General features: G+C 54.5%; 5 protein-coding genes across 5 annotated transcripts; 3 read left to right on the top strand and 2 right to left on the bottom strand.

Moving 5' to 3' along the window:
• Positions 1-187: 187 nt before the first annotated feature.
• TRIREDRAFT_56117 (uncharacterized protein) lies at positions 188-1,333 on the top strand (the record flags this gene model as incomplete). The annotated part of the gene is made up of 2 exons (XM_006962343.1): positions 188-536; positions 699-1,333. 2 exons carry the CDS (start codon positions 188-190, stop codon positions 1,331-1,333), a joined length of 984 nt encoding a protein of 327 aa, XP_006962405.1.
• Positions 1,334-1,698: 365 nt separating this feature from the next.
• Positions 1,699-3,240, bottom strand: TRIREDRAFT_74933 (uncharacterized protein; the record flags this gene model as incomplete). The annotated part of the gene is made up of 1 exon (XM_006962119.1): positions 1,699-3,240. The coding sequence occupies one exon, from the start codon at positions 3,238-3,240 to the stop codon at positions 1,699-1,701; it is 1,542 nt and encodes a 513-aa protein (XP_006962181.1).
• Positions 3,241-5,270: 2,030 nt separating this feature from the next.
• On the top strand, positions 5,271-6,689 carry TRIREDRAFT_74932 (uncharacterized protein; the record flags this gene model as incomplete). Its single annotated transcript, XM_006962342.1, has 2 exons — positions 5,271-5,427; positions 5,510-6,689. The coding sequence occupies 2 exons, from the start codon at positions 5,271-5,273 to the stop codon at positions 6,484-6,486; spliced, it is 1,134 nt and encodes a 377-aa protein (XP_006962404.1). The 3' UTR covers positions 6,487-6,689.
• A 1,144-nt stretch (positions 6,690-7,833) lies between these two features.
• Positions 7,834-10,481, top strand: TRIREDRAFT_55706 (uncharacterized protein; the record flags this gene model as incomplete). The annotated part of the gene is made up of 5 exons (XM_006962341.1): positions 7,834-7,871; positions 7,954-8,022; positions 8,212-8,213; positions 8,336-10,221; positions 10,293-10,481. The coding sequence occupies 5 exons, from the start codon at positions 7,834-7,836 to the stop codon at positions 10,479-10,481; spliced, it is 2,184 nt and encodes a 727-aa protein (XP_006962403.1).
• Positions 10,482-11,997: 1,516 nt separating this feature from the next.
• TRIREDRAFT_26151 (uncharacterized protein) lies at positions 11,998-13,919 on the bottom strand (the record flags this gene model as incomplete). Its single annotated transcript, XM_006961932.1, has 4 exons — positions 11,998-12,900; positions 12,967-13,179; positions 13,270-13,699; positions 13,744-13,919. Coding segments are annotated over 4 exons (1,722 nt in total), but the record flags the coding sequence as incomplete, so codon positions are not given.
• Positions 13,920-23,335: the final 9,416 nt, after the last annotated feature.

Below are 23,335 nucleotides of genomic sequence, written 5' to 3'. Positions count from 1 at the left end.
CCAGAAACCCGCTTTTCCCATGCCGAAGCACCTCTCTTTGCTGCAACGGACATGTACCTCCGTCGTACCTCTTACACACCTTCCCACCTCAACTTCAAACCCCCAATATACCTAGGTTACCGGCCTTACACAACCCTCTTATAAACAAGGACTTCTTACACAAACCTCCCAAAAATACCTGACAACCATGCCCCCTCAATTCATCGACGATAAATCCCCAATATGCATCCCCTTCATCCTCAACCGCCTCAAATTACACCACCAAAAACACCACCACCACCACCACCAGCAACAACAACAACAAACCCTCTCGAACAACGAGAATAACCCGCCCCCTCCTCTCATCATCGGCCTCAACGGCCTCCAAGGCATCGGAAAATCCACCCTCGTCGGCCCCCTCGCCGAAACCCTCGCAAACCAGGGCATCCCCACGCTCGTATGCAGCATCGACGACTTCTACCTCACGCACGAGGAGCAGGTCCAGCTGGCGAGGGAGAATCCGGATAATGCGCTGTGGCAGGTCCGCGGCGAACCAGGTATGTCTCAATCTCGACTCTCACTTGAACACTTACACAACCTGTAGACTATGCTCAATACATAACCCCCCACCCATAATCATGGTCATATGTTCATCACCAGGTTTACATCATTGTGAAAGATACTCCTCGTCTACTCCAAGACTAACATTACCCCCCCAGGAACTCACGACATCCCCCTCCTTAAATCCGTCCTCACCTCCCTCCTCTCCCACAAACCAACCTCCATCCCGCAATACGACAAGGCCCTCTTCTCCGGCCAAGGCGACCGCCTCCCTCCCCATCTCTGGAAACCCATCAACACCAATCTCTCCTCCTCCCCTAACTCCTCAAGTTCCTCCACGAACAGCCAACCCCTCCAAGTCATCATCCTCGAAGGCTGGTGCATCGGCTTCCGCCCCCTCCCCCCTTCACTCCTATCCCAGAGATACTCCTCACCCAGCCGAACGCTGCAGAACCACCGCCTGGAGCATCTCCTCGCCATCAATGAGAAACTGCGCGAGTATGACGAGGTCATCAACACCTTGTTTGGTGCCTTTATTCATATTGATGCCGAGGATACAGAGCACGTGTATGAGTGGCGGCTCGAGCAGGAAGAGCATCTTCGTCTGGCGAGGGGCGATCCCAACGCCGGCATGACAAAGGAGCAGGTCATCAAGTTTGTTGACGCGTATTACCCTGCTTACGAGCTGTATTGCGATGGCTTGCGGGAGGGGCTGTTCAAAGATAGGCCTGGGGCGCAGCTGAGGATGGTGGTAGGACGGGATAGAAAGGTGAAGCGGGTTATAGAGATATAGATCCGGGCTCCTACAAGTACAATGAGCCAACAGGGTGAACAACAGAGGTAGGCACCAGGTACTTCATTCGGCAACAGGTAGAATTCATATGGCACAAGATGAGCCCATCTCGGCTAAGCCATTCCACTAGTATATCCCGTCATGCAGTCAGTCTCTATCTCATTAGGTCATTATCCGCCAGCGCCGTCGTCCCGTCGTCAGGCTCGAGTGCACCAGGCCACGGCCAGCGCTGCCCATTCTCCATCCATCAAGCCTGCAGGAAGAGACAAATGAGGAAACAAGAAATCATGACATATCAACTCCAAACTCCTGCTTCGATGACAATGCCGACAAGCTGCAGCTTGCCTGCTCAAATGACCGGGCCATCAACGCCCACTGCTAGCCGCCTCGTTCGGAGTCACCACCCGCTGGCCGTCTTGCTTCATTTTGGCCAGCTTCCGCTCGATTGCCTCCGTTCGCAGCCGCACTGCCGCCTCGCGATCGGCCGCCTCGTTCTCAAACTCCTGAATCATCCGGCGCTTGTTACGCCTGGCCTCGCGCAACTTGTGCATAATCTCGTGGAACTGGTCGGCAAACCAGTCTCCCGCCTCTTCCCAGTCGTCCACGTTCATGCTTCGAAACAGGGCGCGCTGCTCCTTTTCGCTCTGGTGTTGGTACTGCTCCAGCTTTGCGGTGAGGGTGTCCGCAGAGCCCGCAGCGCCGCCCGAGCCAACGTGCGTTGGCGCCTTGGATGGATCAAAGTCAAAGGGCTCATTCTGTAGCTCGGTATAGCTCATGGTGCTCAGAGCCATGTCGTCGTAGTCGAGGCTCTCCCGCCTGCGTTTATTGCCTTTTGGCGCGGAGGGCCGAAACGGTTGCATGGTCGTGGCTATGGCGCTCTCCAAAACTCGCTGAGGCGACATGGGATGCCTTCTAATTCTTGGTGTCGAATGGCCATCTTGGTGGCCGCCCACGGTAGATGTACCATCGTCCATATCCCCGTTCTCCTCCACGTCAAATGCCCCTTGCCTCCCGTCCTCCTCGTCTACCTCTTCGAGTTCACGGAACCTGCTGAGGGGCCGCATGTCGTCCTCTCTGCCTCTCATTGGCCGCCCTCTGCTCGCAAAGGCAGGCGACGCGCTCCTCTTCTGCCCATTGTCGTATTCCAACTGCCTAGGTTTTTGCATGTGACGAATCTTGACCTCGCGCACAGGCAAACTGGGCTGCCTCTCCGGCAACGGTTCTGGTCGCGTGTAGCTCGTTCGATAGTGTCCCGCCGGCTTGTTATAACCGTTGACGATGGTTCTGTTAAAGCCATCATTCATATACGTAGGGTTGTGGTTCCTGGTACCCGGGACTACCCGCATGAGGAGATCATCCCCAATCTGAAAGGTGGCATTGTCGCTCGTGAGAAATCTCTTGTCAAAATTGTAGCGAGGGGCCGGTCTGGTGGTGGCAGGGCCTGTGGTGAGGGCAGGAGCGGGCGCAGGAGCAGCAACTGCGGCATTCTTCCTGTCGGGTATCGGTTCGTGATCGGCTTCGGATGGCTCGTACAGCGGCGTGGTTAGGCCAGAATTCATAAAGCTGTCGCCTAGTTGGGAGCCCGTAAAGATGTCCATGTGGCGATGTTGGCTGGCGGGGGACTGCGAGTGTGATCGCTGCACCGACTCGGGCGGCGGCTGGCTGAATCTGCGCTGATGACCGGCAGGCTGGCGAGCGTTTCCGTTCAGCCCAGGCACGGGCACTCGAGCGCTGTCTGCCAATTCCCTCCGTTCTGCGACGGACGTGAGCACCGGAGCAGAGCTCTGATAGCGCTCTGGCTCGCGGACTGACTGTGCTACCGCATTGCCGTTGGGGATACCATTGGCGGCTGTGCTGTTGTTTTCTTTTGGTTTGACGTCGGCTTCGGACTTGAGGCGTGCAAACATCTGCAGCCGACTCGATCGCTCCTTCAATGAGGCTGGCATCTTGCTTGGGTTTTCTGCTCTGGTCCCCCGCATGCCCAATGCAGAGTGCAAGGTTGCGCGTGGTTATGCTATGAAGTTCAGCTTCCTTGTTGCCGACACACTGCAGGTGTTGCAGTCGCTCGTCGTGATGGCGATGAAGAGTTTCGCGCCGGGGGAGTTCTTGGAGGATAATGAAGAAAATATGAAGAAGAAGAGAAGAAGAAGACAAAAGCTGCGTGAGGAAGAAGCGCAAAGAAGAGGAGTCGTCGGTGCCCAGCTGGCGGTTTGGGAAGGAAGGAAGGGTCCCGCGGTGTCGGTGGCAGGGCAAGCGCCCGAAAAAAAAAGCAAGAAGGAACAATCAAGATAGATTATCCTGACATCACAAATGCTCCGAGGGGAAGAGAAGGAGGAAGGAAGGAAGGGAGGGGGGGGAAGACACACACATGCATCAAAGAAGGGAGAGAGGACAAAGAGGTAGAAGAAAAAAATGCAGTTCTATGTACAGGTCGCCAGATAAGAAACTAGGTAAGATCTTTGCATCTACTGCTATGTATTTCAGCCCGACGCAGATAATAGTCCATGAAGTCTCGATCACAAGCGCTGCTTCAAAACTGCGGCGCCTATCTATTACCTAGAGACCGTGCCGCCACGGTCGAAACAGTACTGACCAGGAACAGCAACAGTAAGAGTAACAGCGACAAAGCGACAAGCGACAGTGACAACGAAGCAACTGGAGCAGCGCGCGTCGTCTGGCAGCCACAGAACAGGCGCGCGCAATCAGGTGACGTAGAAAGTACCCGCTACCAGCCACGACCAGGGAGCAACGTCATTGATGGACCGAGCGAAGACGAAGGTCGCGATCAGTGCGCGCCCGAATCAGAGGCTGAGCACATATTACGAGCGATGCCGAGGCTCAGTCGATGCTTGGCTGAACCATTCTGGACCATTGGCTGTTTGACAACGGGTTGCGAGCAGGTGATTTCAAGGTTGCTTCCAAAGTACGTGTCAAGCATGTGTTTTTTCAGAGCTTGTAGTAGCAACACAACGTCTGTCCGAACATGATATCTTCGGGCAAGTTCTTCTGATCAAGTCGCAGTTCAGTTCAGTTCAGCTCAGCTCATTTTATAAGTATTATTCGGTACCCGGAACCTGCCCAGCCGCTCCGCCGCTAATGCTCCCCGGTCCTGTTAGCAGCAGCGCCTCTTTTAGTATCCCGAAATCCTGCTCTCCCTGCTTCAATTCACCTGATCGTCCCATTGTTACGGGGCAGCATCGCGCAGCAACTCACGGCTCGGCCGCAGGCAAATGCTGGTTCTTCAGGCCTCAGCTGCTCCATGTTTAGGCGTGTGTCCTTCTCCAGCCTCTCGATCGGTTCCATCAGGTAAGAAGCACCACCCCCCAGCCATCTGCCGCCCCTGTCCAGGCAGACGGTAGAAAGAAGCGTCTCCTTCAGGTACAATCGAGGCCCCGGTTCGTTGTTCAAGGATCAAGGTTCAGGTACAAGGTTCAAGCCCAGGCCAAGGTCCCAATTCAAGCCTCCCGCAATCGTGGACCTCGTGCAATGTCTCTTTGCCCAGCTTCCCGCCTTCCAAGCGTGTGACCATGAGCTCAGCATCTCTCCAGCCTATCGACCCACCGCGTGCTTCCAGCCTTCTTCCCAGCTTCACACCCTTTCATCCCTAGCTGCGGTTACTTGTATGTGTATCATCGTCACTCATTTTAGATCGCCTTAGATCCCACCTCCAGGCCAAACCGGCGTCCCTGTGACGACAGTCCCGCCGGTTTTCTGACTCGCCCTGTTTTGTACAAAACCAATCAGTCGCCCAAACCCTCGGATCCGGGGCCTGCCCGGCTCGTCCTCTCGTCCAAAGATTTGACCCTCCTCAGCGCCCGGCCTGCAGAGATTGAAGATCGGCCGCTGGGATTCTGCTGCATAATCCTACCTGACCTCGCCTCGCCTCGCCTCACCGCACCTCATCTCACCTGTTTGCGACTCGCGCTGCCGTCATTCGATGTCGTCACCCACGCAGCAGCCGGACGGTAGGACAGACGCCGCGTCGGGATTGACAGACAGCTCACCCACCTCTGATCTGGCCGAGACCTCGTTCTCAGCCTCGTCCAGACTTGCCGGAACGCAGGCGCGCCAACGCCCAGTGAGAACAATCCCTCGTAAGGACATGCAAGCAGTCCCTATCGCGTCGGCAGATCCGGCCTGGAAGGCATGAATGCTAATCTCACCTCTGCCACATAGCCTGGATTGCTCTCCATCACGAGGTTCACGACCCCAATGTCGAAGAGCAGCTGCGGCTGCTGAACCCTCCTCGGCCTGCCACGGCGCCGCAGCACAATGCCACGCCTCAGGAGCCCAGGCGGCGAGTTTCGCAGGATGGATTCGTTACCTGGGATGAAGACCCCAAATTGGGCCCTCCACAATCCGAGCGTGGCCGTATTCCACATCTCTTCAAGTACGGACGAGCTTCAGCACGGGGGAGGAAATGGGATCACCTTCGGTCGGCCGAGCCCGTCATTGTCTCCTCCCATGCCGCGGCGTGGAGACAGCCCGCCCTCTCTTGGGCCGAATTCATACGGTCATCGGCTTGGGGGCGCCCGCGCGGTCAAGAGAGCGAGATTGTCGACGTCGAAGCCCTGAATCAGCTGCCGCCCAACCTCAATGCGCCAATCCGATTGCCACTGGACGCGCCAGAGACCAAACATGAGAAACGCCGCCCATTCTCCAAGCGCGTGTGGAAGCGAGCCATGCGCAGCTCCCTCTCCCCGTTGCTCTTCCGAATGACCGTTATCATCATGTCCCTCATCGCCCTGGGAATCGCCGCAAAAATGTTTGCCCTCGAAGACCGAGCGTTGGGCGAGGGCGCCGAGCGGACGCAGTCCATCTTTGCCATTGCGGTGGACTGCGTGGCTGTCCCATACAACGGGTACATGATATGGGACGAGTACACGGGGAAACCACTTGGTCTGCGCTCGGCCCAGTCGAAGACATCCCTCATCCTGCTCGACTTGGTCTTTATCATATTCAAAGCGGCGGGCACAGCCCTCGCCTTTGAGCATGTCGTCTATCACACCTTTGGCGACCACGAGGTAAGGGCGCTGGCCAAGGCCCTTGCGTCGTTCATGCTCCTTGGCCTCCTCGCGTGGACGGCGAATCTCACCGTCAACATCTTCCGAGTGATAGCGCGGTTAGGGGGTGCCGAGGACGACCGCAGGTGAGGGGGTTCATCCGCGGGAGAGCCGCAAGCAGCGTGTTTTGATCTTGTATTGTTTATCTTCGAAGCGTTTTTGCATGTCATCAGGATTCTACATGGCGTTCAGCGACGGAGCACGGCGCATTACGAACTGAACGAAGCTACGAATGGCCCAGCTGTCTGTTTGTCCAAGCCGGGATACTGTATATACCCTCGGCTAGTGTCTACTGTACTACCTATATATGTCTATAAGGGTCGGTTGCCTAATTCCTCAAGCCGGCATGAGGCTGTTTGATTGTCTTTTGGTCAAGTCTTGACCATCAGTCGTGTGCAACTGGAGATGCCTATTAACCTAGTACTAGGTACCTTAGGTAGGTAGGTACAGTACAAACACAGGGCCGATATAGGCAGGATGCCTGTTTGCTTAACAGCAGTTGCGTGAAGTTGAGGCAGCCTTTCTCAACCGCAACGAATTGCAAATGCATGTTGATGAGCCGATATCCTTATATTTATTATCTTTTATTCCGAGGAATAGCATCCAGCTGCCGAATCCCTCGCAAATGATCAACCACTTGATCCTCTTGCTCTGCCCAAACTGCAGTGGCAGACCGGCCGGAAAGGCGGTTGTCCGGGGCAGAAAGCGGCGCTAAGCCCGTTCAGGCGCCCAGGTTAGCACCGGTAGTTACTCGAGCTTTGGGCTTGACTGCCTGATTCCCTCTCATCATTGCGTCTTCTCTGCTCGCAGCCTCCCTTCTTCCTGATCCCCCCTAACAGCATCTTCGCCTTTCTTCTTTGTGTTGTTTCTTCCCTTTCTTGTTTCTTCTTCTTCTTCCTCTTCTTCTTCCTCTCGCAACCCCTCTTGTGCACTCGCAGTGGACACAGCCGAGGGCACACACCCGACGAGCATCTGCTTCGTCCCAGGCCGTGTCCCCTCGTCTGCACTTCAGCTCGCGTTGAGCCGCTCTCCAGCTGGTTGGCCTGTGAACTTGCCTCTAATCGAGTGACCCACTGCCTTGTCCGGCTGGTGCGTGAGCATCACCGCTGACCTTTGCGTTTGCCTGCGGCCTCATTCTCCGTCTCGTTCCTCCCGCAGAGCCTCGCAACAGAACAGCACCTACGCCGACTTGTGCCCTTCGTCTCCGACGCTTCTTTCTCTCCGCCTCTTCCGCTGCCGGTCGATCCCGACGCGAAAGGAGTCGCTCCCGCTTGCTGCGTTGCATCGTCAGCCACTCCCGCCCACGCGAGTCCGTAAGAGGCGTCGAACCTCGTCCCTCCACCCCCGCCTCTCTCGAACGAGCAAGGCCTGCTGCTTGGAGCTCAGCCTCGCCGTCTTCCCACGCGCTCTTCCAAGATGGTGGCCAGAACGGCGGGAATGCCCCCGGTGCCAAACCGTGAGGACATCAAAGCAACGTGAGTCGACGCCCATCGGGTTCCAAGCCGTCCATGGCAGCTCCCGCAAGCAGACAAGAGAGACCACTAACGCCCGCTGCAGATGGAAGTACCTGGAGGATGGCATTACCCGCATCATGACCGACCTCGAACAGGGCATGGATATGCAGATGTATATGGGAGTCTATACGTATGTCACCTCCTTGCCTGCTTTTTTTTTCTTTTTCTTTTTTCTTTTTTCGTTCCCGCTTGCCCGTCCCTCGGCGGCTCTCGAATTCTCGCACATGCAGGCCTGATTGCTTACCATTTGTCACAGCGCTGTTCATAACTTTTGCACGTCGCAGAAAGCCGTCGGTCTCAGTGGTCCTACTATGGCAACTAGCCACCGTGGAGGTTTGTTGTCATCCTCTCTGCTTCTCCCCCAGCCTCTTCCTCTTCCTCCCGGAGACTACACATATGCTGACTTCTCCTCGTCGACTGAATAGCGCATCTGCTGGGCGAAGACCTCTACAACCACCTGATCAAATACCTCCAACGTCACCTGGCCGATCTGGTCCAGTCGTCGAAGTCGCACACAGACGAGGCCCTACTGACCTTCTATATCAAAGAATGGAATCGGTATACCATCGCTGCGAAATACATCCATCACCTTTTCCAGTATCTGAATCGGCACTGGGTCAAGCGCGAGATTGATGAGGGCAAGAAGAACATCTATGACGTCTACACTCTTCATCTTGTGCAATGGCGCAAAGTGCTCTTCGAGCAGGTGTCGGATAAGGTTATGGACGCCGTGCTGAAGCTCGTGGAGAAGCAGAGGAACGGCGAGACCATTGAGTATGGCCAAATCAAGCAGGTCGTCGACTCCTTTGTCTCGCTCGGCCTCGACGAGGCGGATCCTTCCAAGTCCACGCTCGACGTGTACAGATTCCACTTTGAGCGCCCCTTTTTGGCGGCGACCAAGGAGTTCTACCAAGCCGAATCGAAGCAGTTCATCGCCGAGAACACCGTTGTCGAGTACATGAAAAAGGCAGAGGCCCGACTGGCGGAGGAGGAGGAACGCGTCAATATGTACCTCCATCAGGACATTGCCATTCCCCTCAAGAGAACGTGCAACCAAGCCCTCATTGCCGATCATTCCTTGCCCCTTAGAGAGGAGTTTCAGGTGCTGCTAGACAATGATCGAGAGGAGGACATGGCTCGGATGTACAGCTTGCTCTCCCGCATCCCCGATGGCCTGGATCCGCTGCGCACCAGGTTTGAGACCCATGTCCGGAAGGCGGGCTTGGCCGCCGTGCAGAAGGTGCAGTCGTCCGAGGGCGACAAGCTAGAACCCAAAGTCTACGTGGACGCTCTGCTTGAAATCCACACACAGTACCAGGGCCTCGTCAAGAGAGCCTTCAACGACGAGCCCGAGTTCACGCGGTCCCTGGACAACGCCTGCCGCGAGTTCGTCAACAGAAATGAGGTCTGCAAATCGGGGTCGAACAAGTCGCCCGAGCTGTTGGCCAAGTATACAGATGTGCTCCTGAGGAAGAGCACCACGAGCATCGAAGAGGCCGATCTCGAGAGGACCCTGTCTCAAATCATGACCGTCTTCAAGTACATTGAGGATAAGGACGTGTTTCAAAAGTTCTACTCCCGCATGCTGGCCAGGCGACTGGTGCACAGCAACTCGTCGTCGGACGATGCCGAGACGAGCATGATCAGCAAGCTCAAGGAGGCCTGCGGGTTCGAATATACTAACAAGCTCCAGCGCATGTTCCAGGATATGCAGATATCAAAGGATCTGAACAAGGAGTTCCGCGAGCACCTCGAGACTGTCGGCAACGCTAGGTCTGTTGACTCTACCTTTTCCATTCTCGGCACGGGCTTCTGGCCCCTGACGCCGCCGAGCACTCATTTCGACCCGCCGCCCGAGATCGCCTCGGAGATTGAGCGCTTCGTTCGATTCTACAAGCACAAGCACGACGGCCGCAAGCTCACCTGGCTGTGGCACCTGTGCAAGGGCGAGATCAAGGCCGGCTACTGCAAGAATAGCAAGACCCCTTACACCTTCCAGGTGTCAATCTACCAAATGGCCATTCTCCTCTTGTTCAACGAAAAGGACAGCTACGTGTACGAAGACATCTGCACCGCCACCCAGCTGAGCACCGAGGTGCTCGACCAAGCGCTGGCCGTGATCCTCAAGGCCAAGGTGCTGTTGATGGATGGCGGCGACAAGCCCGGCCCCGGCAAGGTGTTCAACCTCAACTACGATTTCAAGAGCAAGAAGATCAGGGTAAACCTCAACCTTGGTGGCATCAAGGAGGCGAAGCAGGAGGAGGTTGAGACGAACAAGACTATTGAGGAGGACCGCAAGTTGGTATTGCAGGTACGTTTGACCCCCTTGTTATCCTCTCTCTCAACACCTTTTCTGTCATGGCTAACACAAGTATTCATTAGTCCGCCATTGTTCGTATCATGAAGGCACGAAAGAAGATGAAGCACGGGCTGCTCGTGAGCGAGACCATCAACCAGATCCGCTCCCGCTTCGTCCCCAAGGTTGCCGACATCAAGAAGTGCATAGAGATTCTTCTTGACAAGGAATACCTCGAGCGTCTGGACGATGATGAGTTGGGCTACTTGGCATAAGCCTACTCTCTCTCGCGCTCTCATTAAAAGCACATTTGGTAGAATTCACGGAATATGTCCACAGCCATGCATCATCATCCTCGGCCCCTTCGCCTCTTGGACGCGGGCAGGTTTATCCCACCATACCTCTTTTCTGTTATCTGTTTGTTTTCGCCCATACCGGTTGCTTTATGCGTAGATTCAGGCCATCTGGGAACAGGATGAGCTGGAAAGGGCATGGAATTTCCTCATGGTTGTTTTTGTTTGTCTGACGAGGGTTATGAATGCTTGCTGGGAGGGATTCCATAGGGGCGGTCATGCCAGGCAGCTCAAGGTTACATTAACAGAGAATACGTGTATGTTATTCACGATCGATGAGATCCAGAATGCGATGTATATGTGTAGTCGATGCTTGAGGTGGTCTGAGTTGAGTGGACTTGAGAAGAATCTGTCCTCTGTGTCATTTATTATTTTTGTTGCCCCTAATGTGACCATCATTGAACGATTATGTATGTGCGTGATTGGATTGCCCCCCCCCGCTCAATATACATTTGGCCATGTGTGTATCATTTGTAGCTTACTTGTAGGAGGTATGGACCTGGTCTAATGATGGTCGATATGTGTCTTTGATTGAATTCTTTTTTTTTTTTTTTTCAGCTGATTGACTAGGTAGACTTGATTTTATAGAGAATTGATGAATGAACCCTGGGTGTTTTGCAATTACCCTATTCAGGAGACGTGAACCGGATAAACACAACTCTTTTCTTCATTTTCTTGAAATACGCCGTTGCTTAAACATTGCTTAAACATTGCTTGAGCTCATGTATATATGTATATATCAAAGTGCAGGTCTTGAGTGTGTGTGTGTGTGTGTGTGTGCGTCTTAAATATTCATCCCGTTCCCAATCCCAGTTTTCCCTTGGTCAATTCATCCCGTCGTTTCCATCCCGCCGCGTGCGTTGATTGCATATATACCATGTTGAACCAAAACGGGGGAAATCAAAAAAGGCCATAAAAAAATAACAGAAGCTCATACAAGTCCAAACATCAATCCCTGATCTACTTCTCTCTCTTTCTCGCTTCAAGTCATGCTCGTCAACAATGAACAAAGCCCAAAAAAAAAAGGGGGGGGGGGGGGGGCTCAATCGGCCTTTTTGGTCCCGCCATTGCCAACAAGCGTTTCCTCCCGGAACCCATCATCTTCATGACGATCATCATCATCATCATCATCGCGATCAAACTCCCTCGGATACTGCGTCAGCGGGGCCTCCGCGGCAGACGACCCCGTCCCGGGCCGGCTGCTGTCTGCACCAGAGAGTATGCTCTCGCTGAAGCTGCCCTGCGTCATGGGCCGGTACGCCTCGGTCGAGTTCGTCCCGCGACCCGCGGCCGACGCCAGCATGCTGACGAACTGGTAGTCCTTCTCAATGGGGCTCGTTGGCATCGACGCCGTCCCGTCTGCTGCCGCCGCCGCCCCCCCGGACGTCGTCGACGATGCCGTCTTCTTCTTGCCCCAGCCTCCGCCCCAGCCGCCGTTGCGCCGCTTCTCGCCCGCCCACGACGCCCAGCTGGCCATGTACGCGCTCGCCCGGCTGCTCACAGTCTCCTGCTGGGGCTTTGATGCCGCGTCCACGCTGGTACCGCTAGCCATGCTGTTCCGCTTGCTGCCGCCGCCGTTTGCTTCGTTGAGCTTGGCGTTTTCTTCGGCGCGGCGGCGCTGCGCCTCGCGCATCTGCTCCATGTCGTTGTACAGCCGGTTGAGCATCGTCGACGCCTTCTCCTTCCCGGCGGCAAAGTTGCGCCCCAGGATATCGCGGCCCTGAGCGAGGCGCTCGTCGAGGTGAAGCTCCTTGACCTGCTCTGCAATGCGTCTCTGCACGTCCTCGATGGAAAGGCCGCCGGCGCATGGGTGCCGTGGCTCGGAGACGGCGAACAGGTTCGTATCGGTGTGCGCGTCCCACATGCGGTAGTTTTCCGTGCGCTGCCATGCCTCTACCCAGTCGAGGCCAAAGTCGACGGCCGGGTCGCTCTCCGCCGTATTGCGGCCGGTCGCGGCGTTTTTGACGAGATAGTTGTGGAATTTGACGGACGAGATGAGGCCGATGATGTAGGATTCGAACTGCGCCCGGATGTATTCTTCGCTTCCCGCGTACTGCATCGTCTTTGGCGTGCCGGGGTTGGATTCGTCCCACGTATTGTTGACCTCCTGAGTCAAGTAGTCGATCCATCGCCTGTCCGCCGCAGTCAAAGACAGTGCCGTCCTCAGTGAAGGCGATGTAATGCTGATGGTGTCGTCATCGAGATTAATGATTATGTCGCTGTAGCGGTCCTTTTGCTGGAGAAGTAGGGAATTGGTGCTGCCGACGATGTAGGATTTGGTGCCGACATCGGCCAGCAGATCGAGTTGCTGTAGGGGCGTATACGGGCCAAAGATGCTTCCCTGTTTTGTTTGTTTTTCCCTTGTGAGCAATGCCGTTCCTTTGTTTGAGAGCTGACGGGCACGTACCTTGCCAAATATCTGCAGGGGAAGCCCCATAAAGGTCAGAAGCGAGTTGCGGTTACTACTCTGCAGACTCGTTGGCTGTGCGAGCTTCTTCTCGTAACTGTTCAACTCGGGATCGGCGCAGTCTTGGAGGTTACGAATGAGTCCGGGTATCAAGGAAATGAGGGAAAATTGGACCATGCATAGCCGATCGCACCGCGATCCGAAAAAGAGCATCTGGATGGATCATTAGCTGGTTTCCTCTGGCACGAATACACCAGAACGTATGTCTCTCTCTCTCTCTCTCCAGAAAGTGACAATACCAACCTTGGGCTGAAGAAGACAGCATTTGAGGAGCACCAGAGCCTGCCACTTGAACTCGTGAATCAGCTCGCGCAGACTCATGCCGAGGTACTGGTCTCTCTGCGCTTCCTCCTGCAAGATTCCTCGCGCCTTTTCATCCGCAAGGCTTTCCTGGAATCCGCGCAGGATGTCGACGTCTGTAAACTCGCGCTGGGCAAACCATGCTTGGGTGACTATGCTGAGGCGCTGTCTCAGCATGCCAAAGAACTGGGGGCTGTCTGCGATGACGACAACCGCTTTCTGCACGGTTGAGCGAGTCACGTCGGCAGGCCGGTTGATGAGCTGGGACGAGTCGAGCTGGCGAGTACATGATATGCCAAAGAGGGATGTCGCCGGTCCGTCGTCGGTCTCGGGGCGCAACAGGGTAAAGTAGGAAAAGTCCTCCTCGGAGCTGCTCAGCAAGGGCAAGTCAGCAAACGGCTCTTCCAGCTCAAAGACGACAAAGAGCCGTGGACATACGCATGCGCTCCATCGCTCAGGGCCATGAACGGCAGCAAGTTCCATCCATATTTGGCGGCCGGGTCGACGCCCTCCTCGACGCCAAACCAGCTCTCGACCTCGGGGCCTCGCGCATGGTGGAAGCCAACGACGGTCACCAGCGGCGTGAAGCCAGAGGTGAACGGGGTGGTGGGTATCGTCGGGGTGATTGGCGACAAGACACTCTTGATCTCGAGCCCATTGGGCGGGACCTTGATTCTTTCGGTGGACATGGTTCGGGACTGCCGATGTCTGTCTGATGCAACGCAAGGCCCGGCCGAGGGTGAACAAGATGCTTGCAGCTGCGCGCCGCTACAGCGATGCCATGCGCTTCCGGGAACAGCTCAGCCTCCGACTCTCGGGCTCGCGGGGAGCTTCTGCTCGACTCCGGAGGTTCGGCCGGGTTTCCAAGCGTTGTCGTCGTTGGGTGGAAGCAGCCGGCGGGCAGCAGTGGGCAAAGCACTGGGCAAAGCACGAGTCGAGTCGGTGTGGCGAGAAAAGGGCGGGAAATCCCAAGATTGACACCGGCCGCAGGATCTGTGCCGACAAGTCGCTCGCGGATTCGACCTGCGTCGGTGCTGTTGCTTCGTGACGGCGATGGAAACCTGGTGCAAAAGAGGCGGTATCAATTCGTCCTCGACAGAGCCCCCGGCGGTCTTCGAACTGGTCGCGCGTCCGAGGCTGCTGCAAGGTGAATTGGCAATGGCGGGGGATCCCTGACCTGACAAGGGTGACGATGGCGATGATGTTTGGCTGATGCCGCGATCAATTGCGCTCGACGCAGCGATGAGAGGGGATGTCAGAGTGAGTGAGAGTCTTGATGTGTTTGTGTAAGAAGCGCCTATGGAGAGACAAAGAAAGGCGAGCAGGAGGACAACGGCCTCGTATGCTGGAAATTGTTGTTGTTGTTGTTGTTGTTGTTGTTGTTGACAAAGGCCAGCCGGAGCTTTCTTTGAGCGGTGCGGGTTGGAGGATGAGGCGCTGATTGGGCAGCAGAGGTACATTGCGAGCCTGGTAAATCTGCAGCGAGTGGATGTAGCCCTAGGGTAAGCGCAGACGTGCAGGCATGATTCCTGAGATGCTACAGAGTCTACGTCACACCAACTTGAAGAGCTCGAAGAAGAAGAAGAAGAAAAAGAAGCTGACGGACTTGAACTCTCTTTGATTTGAGGCCTGCATCTGAGCTGCTTTCTTCCACGGTCTTGTGACAAGCACCACGAGCTTCAGTTTTCACAAGAGACCAGAGAGATCAAAGAGACACACTCACCGATGCATCTCCGAGCCCATCACCATCTTCCAACCAGATCGACCTCAAAGAACCACGACAGCGGATATTCCCCCAAAACCCAGTCCTTGGTCCTACAGGCCGACATGATTCCACGTCAACAAACAGCCTCCCTGCTTCGCTGCCCCCCCATCCAGAGCCTTCCTCTGCCTGCACCGTCCTCTTGGCTGCAGCCTCTGCAGGGGTGTGCTGGCGAATGGCGGGCCTGGAGGCTGGTCTGCCAGCGTGTCTTGCATTGCATTTGCAGCCATACCCGCCCTTTTTCTCTTGCATTTCTTCTTCGCTTCCACACCGTTCTCTGCCGTTCCCTCGTTTTTCCTTTCTTGAACTGAGCTCTCTCAGTTTGCCAGGGTGTATTATTGATCTTTCTTGGTGCCAAAGTCTGCTACATTGGTACAATGGCAGATATCACAAGATGGACCGCATGATAACGTCTGCAATCGCCGTTATTACCTTGGACAGCCAAAATACCTACTACAGTATATGTTGTGGTGAGCGACAGTATCGTGATGCAGATCCATATGCCCCAGTGACATCTCCAGACCACCCAATGAGTCGAGATGTCACAAGTCCATACATACGAGGATTACCTCTACTAAAGGCGAAATGGCACAATCACAATGCATAGATACTTTCACATGAAGCTCCAGCCCTATGAGACCCAGTCGTCCATCACGATCGCTGATTCAATCGGCGAATTACTGGAGCAACGCAGGTATCAATACAATGTATTAGACATCTAATGGCAGTTCTGCGTTCAAGGCAAGGCTGCTACATAGGCTCGATGCCCATCGACGGGAAGCCATCACGCAGTTCAAGAGCTGCGTCACAGCCCAGCGCCCGTGTAACACGAGCAGGTAATTCTCCCAACAAGAAGTCTGAAGCATGGTGACTTTGACCCAGGCCACGTCGTGCTCTCCCATGTCCGATCTCAACGGAGATGATCCGCCGAGTAGCTTCTCGCTGTACAACGCTCCAAACCAGAGGCAAAGGCCGCAGCATGGCGAGGGAGTTGGGAGTGTAACATGCTGCATGTGTGAGCACCTCTTTTCGTCTCATGTGCGCATTCCGAGGCACAGACCATGATCAACGGATTCGCCACTCATACCCAGATAGTAAGAGGCGCACGGATGCGTCGTCATGCACCTAGGACTACTATGTAGTCACCGTCTCAGGGCATCAAATGATAGTACTAGGCACTTCCAAGATATAACTCAAAGCTTGGAGAGCAATGCACACTTGGTATCAGCAACAATGGGCGAGTGTGACAACTTGCAGGAACCCCCACTGTCTCTATCGTCACCCTCTTGTTCAAGAGTAAAAGCAACATGGCCCCCAATAAAGCAAACTACTAGTAATGCCCAGTACCAGCCAATACATGCTTTATCCTAGGTAGGTACAATCCTACATGAGGACACCCCGTCATGGGTTGCCAACAGGAGATTGATATCACATCAACACACAAAGAACTATAAATACGGCGGCCCGCACAAAGTTGAAACAGAGTGGTAGCACCACCACACAAACACATGGGGCATGGTAGCAAACACAGCTGGCTTCCAATTGCTGATGAAAACCTGCGTGTAACCATGAGCCAGGGCCACATGAAGAAGAGCTACCATGGGATTGATGAATTGTTAGTTTCCCTCCTGAGAGAGCATGCCAAGAGTTAAGAGAGTACCTAAGGTTGCAAGTCACAGATAACACTCACGTATTCCATAAAACCTGTGAGAACTGGTTACATGTATGCGTGACTACGTACTTAGGTAGTATATCTGATATGTGTCAGTGTCATACTGCAAGGTACCGGGTGTGGCAAAGTCACGATTCTAAAAGTACGAATAATTGCACAATTGGGTGCATTCTAACAATTGTATTGGGGGGTAGGTATAGTCAGTTGTCAGGAAGCTTTCAGAACTCCTTGCTCTTAATGAATGAGTGAGCTGCCGTCATATCATGCAAGGTGACCCGTGCACGCAGATCGAAAAGAACATGCCCGACACCAGCTGAAAAAGATTTACATGTCCAGGGTTCGAGAAGCAAACATCTTCAGCCGCTTCCTGCTAGGGAAAAACGACCGCAAGCAGAAACAAGGTCGTAGATATACGGGGTACGGAGAGGTACTGGATCGAAGGGCGACGGCTAACGCTGTTTAAACTCTCGGCGGTGCGGGTCTGTGTAGAGTTGACTTGTTTATACGTTGATAGCCTCCATATCATGGTTATAATAGTCCTGACGTCGAGACTTCCGTGCTGGTTACCATGGGATGCATGTTTGCAAGTTGCCAGTCACCATCTTGCCCTCGGTTTGCAATGTGTAATGCAGGTACCTTAGTCTAAGCTTGGGAAACGCCTCAATGAACAACTCCATGTAAGCGGCAACTTCTGGAATGCTTCCACGCTCTCAAACACAGCACGCCCCTATTGCAGTTCTACCTCGTTCGCGTCATCAGGAACGCTTTCAAGCTGCCGAGCAAGATCTAGTTCTGGCCAGAGGAAAGAAAAAAAAAGAGGCGTCATGCTTTCAAAGCCAGCGCGGTAAGTGTAAGTGGTCTCCACAAAGCTCGTGAAACTCGCGGTCCACGTAGAAATCATCGACCAGATCGGCCGTGAATTTATAACAGCGCCTCTTGTCCTGGTCGATTATCTTGTCCAAAGAGGCAGGCGGTATTCATTACTGGTCGAGTTCTACCGGTATTGAAGTCAGGGACATCCTAATGTAGGTACGACGTCCATCGCAAGGCTGAGATGAAATCATGAGCAATCAAACAAAAGAGAGCAGCCTGAATCCTTCAAACGCCATTGGTGCAAAGCTGGACGCGGATAAATACACACCACCCCCCCTCGCTATCTACTCGGTATTACAAAGAGAGAAAGGGCAAAAGGGCAACTACATAAAAAAAAAAAAAAGCTATCGAAAACAGAGAAGCGCCATCACATTGACGAAATGAGATGATCGGATCTGGTTGGACGAAAATGGCAGTTGTGGCTGCTTAGGGGTGGTGATCAAAAGAGCAAAAAACTGCGTAAAAACACGACCATCCATGGACATGGGGAGAGACCATCGCTCACCACACCTGCGTTCTTTCGGTTTGGCGGTGCTGGATCCAGGGGCTTCACTCCCAAACAAGCCACCGAGCTTGGCTTCAGGAAGCGCTGTGCTAGTCCGATCCGTGATGGATGATGGCAATTAGGTACTCCAGGACAAGGGCACATGGGGATCTGGTAGTACTATGCAGTAAGGTACCTACAGTACTTGCCGTGCTCCTGGGCCGGATAACCAGATCGCTCTTCTAGACTCCTGCTCAGACATTCTCCACAACCTTCAACTTGTCTCACAAGCACATCATTGTCGTAAGCTCACGCTGATGAAGGGCTTCGAGGCGGGCGCGCGCCCAGGGAGAGGCAAGCGGGGAGGCATGTCCAATCGCTGAGTACCAAGCAGCTGGTGCGAGGCATCGGCCTGGCGATCGCCATGTAGACGGACTTTGCGGATCAGAATGATCGGGGGGCTCGACGGTGTCATGTTCTCCGTGCCTGAAAGTTTAAAGTAAGCCGGTGCGAAACTGCACGAGATCCATTGTAAGCTCGAAATGTGGCCGAGAAAGCAGCCAGCACCCATCAGTCTCACTCACGTCCAAAGGGTCCAGGGGACGGCTCGGAAATGATGAGGCTGAACCAGGGTCCGTCGGTCACTGCCAGCATCATCATCATCAATCAATCAATCAATCATCAGCAGCTACGGATGATGGCCTGCGCTTGAGTCTTTTGCATGAAGTAGCAATAACAAGTACTATTATGGGATCAATCAGCTTGATCGAGAGATGGCACTCGTATTAGATCGACGAGTCCGTGCGGATGGATCCTTCAGCCCTGTGCGCAGGTACGTAATTTCGATTACCGGAAAGGCCGTGGTACAATGGAATCTTGGAAAAGCAAGCAAACAAACTTCGGTACTCCGGCAAGGAAAGAAAAAAAGAAGAAAAAAAAAAGCAAGAAGTACATAAGATGGAGAGATTGCGGCGCCCTGATGGTGGCGGGCTGGGATGTATTTTGAGAGGGGGAAAATAAAGCAAGGATATGCATATCGACATATTGAGCAGCCATTGGCGGAGAGAGTATCAAGCGAAGACCCGAGATGCTGCTTAATCACACTTTTTGGTTCTCATATGTAGGTACCTAGGTACTAATATATAGATAGTGGGTTATGCGGTGAAGATTTGCTACGAGCTGTAAATACTAAGCGGGACCATGAAGAGAGGTATCGTGGTTCTTGTAAGAGGACGGGTTATGTTAATATCAAAGTAGTATATATGCACGCGTGTGCTGAAACAGGCGTCGTCAAAGTCAAAGAGCCAAAAGCTGCGTGTTGGGAATACTGTGAGTGTGCAAGTTGTCTGGTGTTTTTTGAGGCTTTTGGGGTTGGGTTGGAGATTGCCATGTGAGTTTCTGGTGTTGGGTGTGATTTGGATGGTGCCCCCCCGAGGTTCAATCGCACGTGGCAGTTTCTATTTCGAGAGTCTCAGGGAGAGCAGCCGGCAAGTCAAGGCTTCGATGCGTGTCTTATACATACGTAACCGTCGAGCCGATATGGCTTCAAAGTAGGTACCAAGATCATACGACCTTTATACGGACTAGGTCTTCGATAGCTCTCAGCAAAACTCATCTCCCCTGGACTCGCAGCAATCGTCAACACAACACCGCTACACCCTCTAGACTCCAATGGCCAATTGCTCCTCCTGCATCGAGAGGACGCAGCTCAACGCTGGTTGGTCGCCCGCCTTGAAGGAATCTGCCGGGGTACCGGGTCGGCATGTGGGGTGTTTGGAGTCGCAAAAGAGCCACCCCCTGCATGATTTTCTTGCTTGGATTTTTTTCTTTTCTTTCTCTTCATTCAATTTTCGCACAGGCCTCGACGGGCAACTTAATATGGGGGAGAAAATGCTTTGCTATTCCTAGAGAGGGTCGCCAAGTCGGGGTTTGTGCACAAGGTGAGGTGGTGGCTTGTTTCTGCTGTGGAGAGGTTTAATCGCTTGGTGAGGCGTTGCGCGCTGAGGGTCAAGGCCGGGACAGCGGCGAGTAGCCGGCAAGGGCAAGGCGCTGTGGGGATCTCTGGGTGGGCAGAAGGGGGGTGAGAAAGATTGGAGGAGAGGAGAGGAGAGGAGAGAGAGATATGAAGCGAAGTTGATGGTGGTGATGGTATTAATGCTGGTTGGATGGATGGCACGAGGCAAGAGAGAGAGCAAGAGAGAAGGAGATCAGGTGTCTGATACCGAAAGAGCCCTCGGCGGCATAATCGAGATGTGGAAGGATGAGCTTGAGCGGAATTAATCCACGGTTCGCATCTGATCACACTCACCCTCCATCATTCACACGCAGCAGCCACCGGACAGACAAGCACAAGACTACGAGACAAAGTACATACACACCCCCTTGTGGGCTGCGGGCCTGTGCCGTGGGCGCGATTCGACGCCCAGCGCCGCGATGCTGCAGACGGCTGGATGAGACATTTGAGGCGACAATCGGGGATCGAGCTGGTACTGCTGAGGTACAGAGGCTGTACTTGTAGGCGGTGGTTCCAGCACAACGTATACCACTCATGGACATGGCATGCGATGAAATCGAAAGTATCTTATCGAGCAGACAAGACAGCTGGAGGCGGCATATGCAGCTGCGAGGTTGCTGGCTGAAACCGCATCAGGCACGCAGCCGCGCAGCGTTCGGCCGTCGCATGGCAAGCGTCGAGATAGCGTTGGTCGCTTGGAGATAGTAGTAGTAGTACCTAGGTATGTAGGTATTGCAAGCCGCGGCCGATGATTTGCAGTTGGACATTAGAGGTGAGCGATGGATGGATGGATGGATGAATGAATGAATGAATGGATATAAGATCAGAGGCTGGATTGAATGTACATACTGCGTATAACAGGCTTGGAATGGAGGCAACTCTCGCCACTGTACGTATATCTACCTGCTCACGTTAAAGCACAGGTAGAAGTGGGTGCTGAGCTTCAAGCTTGGGGCGGTCGAGACGCGACAGCCGGCAGGGCGCATGTGCAGGCGGGTGGAGATGGATATCAATGGATCATGAGGGACCAAGAGAGTTGCACCCTCAAAGATTGGCACCGATGAGGGTCCAACGTTTTGCACAGGCGGCGACAGTGACGGAGCGGTACTCCAGATGAATGGTAGCGATGGCTCTGCAACTGGGACCGTGAAAGATGGGACGATCAATGGCCCTGGAAAAAGGGAAGCGTCTGATGGATGTGAACAACCAACGGCTCTTGGGCCAACCAGCAGCCTCGGCGCCGCAGCAGAGCTCCCAGCTTGGTGGTGAATGTGATTGAAGGAAAACCCTTGTTTGACCTGATTGGGGTGCCTAGAATCACACATCCTCTGGCCAGGATAATTGCTGCTGTTGCTGCTGCTACTGCTACTGCATCTTCAGCTGGGATGATACTACTACTGGTATTGCCTCCGTAATACCTCGTATGCAATTCCTCTGCTGGCGCAAACCCAGCCGCCCCTTGTAGCGATCCTGGTCACAGTCGGTCGGCCGGTCGGATCCAGAGACAGCTCGGAGCTGGCCGCACGCAGCAGCATCACCTCGTGCCTCGACGAATCCACGTCGAATCCGATTCGTACTGTCCTTTGGACTCGCAGCGGTAGACCTTAGCAGAACGGCCCGGCTCCTGCGTCGAATCCTCATTAGGCAAACACCACAAAAAAAAAAGCCATCAACCGACCGACTGCCTCCCCCCCTCCCTGCCACTGCAGAAAGAAGAGGAGAAGAAAAAAAAATAAACAGCCATCCTGCGTGGCCGCCCTGTTAAGGCCGAGCTTGCTCGTGCGACCTTTGAAGCCTCGTGAATCACCCTTGTGCCATCTGCCCGTCACCAGCAGGTGGAGGAGGTAGCATCAATCACAGGCAGGCACCAGCAATAATAAGGGACATCCGTACAGGCGCCTTCAGTTGTTGCCCGCTGACGTCCCCCCCAAAGGACCACAAGCGAAGCGGGCTGGGATTCCAGCCTTCTCTCTCTCTCTCTCTTTCTGTCACTCAACTCTCCTCGCTCGCCTCGCGCTCCCACCCCGGCATCATCACCGCCGCTCTCGACGCCAAGCTGGAGCCACTGGTTCCGCCCGACCTGTCATCATTTGGCCTGGCCTGGTCTGGCTCTACAGCCACGCCCTAGAGCCCCGGGTCCACCGAGCACGGATTGGTTTGGCCCGGATTGAAGCGATCCCAGGATCCCTCGCTCTGCTTGCTGCTGCTGCTGCTGCTCCTTGTAATAGTATTACGATTCTACAAGTAATCATCCAGCTGCAACTGGCTTCCAGGCACCTCGCACAGGCGCACGCCGCACTTGTTGGTACCTGTCCTGCAACAAGAAAAGCCTCGCGGCACGGGGCAGCGCTCACTTTGGCACGCCTCGACACTTCGTCCAGCCTGGTGCGCACGGCCAAAGCCTCACAGCTCCTCCCCGGCACCTCCACAGCACAGCACAGCACAGCACAGCACAGCAACGAGTCCAAACCTCCTCGACAGGCGAGGCTGCTTCCGCGCGCCGAGTCTTGGGACCGTCACCGTCACCGTCCTTTTCCTGTCGCCCCGGCCCGGAGATCTGACGCCTTTCATCATTGCCAGCCCGCCGGACTTGTGCCTTTTCGCCGGCGTCATCTTTCGTCTCCATCCTTCTTTTTGCCTTCTCCATCTCTTCTCTCTCCATTCTCTCCCGTCCTCCCACCTAATACTACTCTTCATCTTTCTCCTCCCCCCCATCTAAGCTCACCTCTCGAAAAACCCCCCCGCCGACCTGCTGCAGCTGGTTCTGCGACTGCTTGCTGCAGCTTCTACTGCGTGTTGCGACCTACTGCTACCCGTTCCTGCGCTTACCTACCTCTTATTACTTGACCCTTCCCACGACATTTGCCGCCTCCGCCGCCGCCATTTTCTGCCGAACTCTCCGCTAAGCTGCAACCCCCAGCTCAGGCGACTCGATCAATACCCATCCCGACTTTTCGTCGTCCCCTTTCGACCAGCAGCAAGCCTCAGATCCCAAACGGACAACAGACGACAAGAGCCGCTAAAGCATCGCCGCCCGCGTCGCCGTACATCATCGTCCTCGAGTGCGCGGCGTATGCGTGTGTAATTGGCTGCATGGCAAACCCACCTTTTGGATCCAAATCGCTTCGTCTACCGATTCGTCAAGTCCTCAAGGAACGTCGTCACTCTCGTCAGGAATCGAAGCGTGCTGAAGACTCGCCCACC

The sequence above is a fragment of the Trichoderma reesei genome (genome assembly GCF_000167675.1).
Source record: "Trichoderma reesei QM6a unplaced genomic scaffold TRIREscaffold_2, whole genome shotgun sequence".
Lineage (NCBI taxonomy): Eukaryota > Fungi > Ascomycota > Sordariomycetes > Hypocreales > Hypocreaceae > Trichoderma > Trichoderma reesei.
Note: the sequence above shows the minus strand (reverse complement) of the source record. Positions and strands in the feature narration are given on the sequence as shown.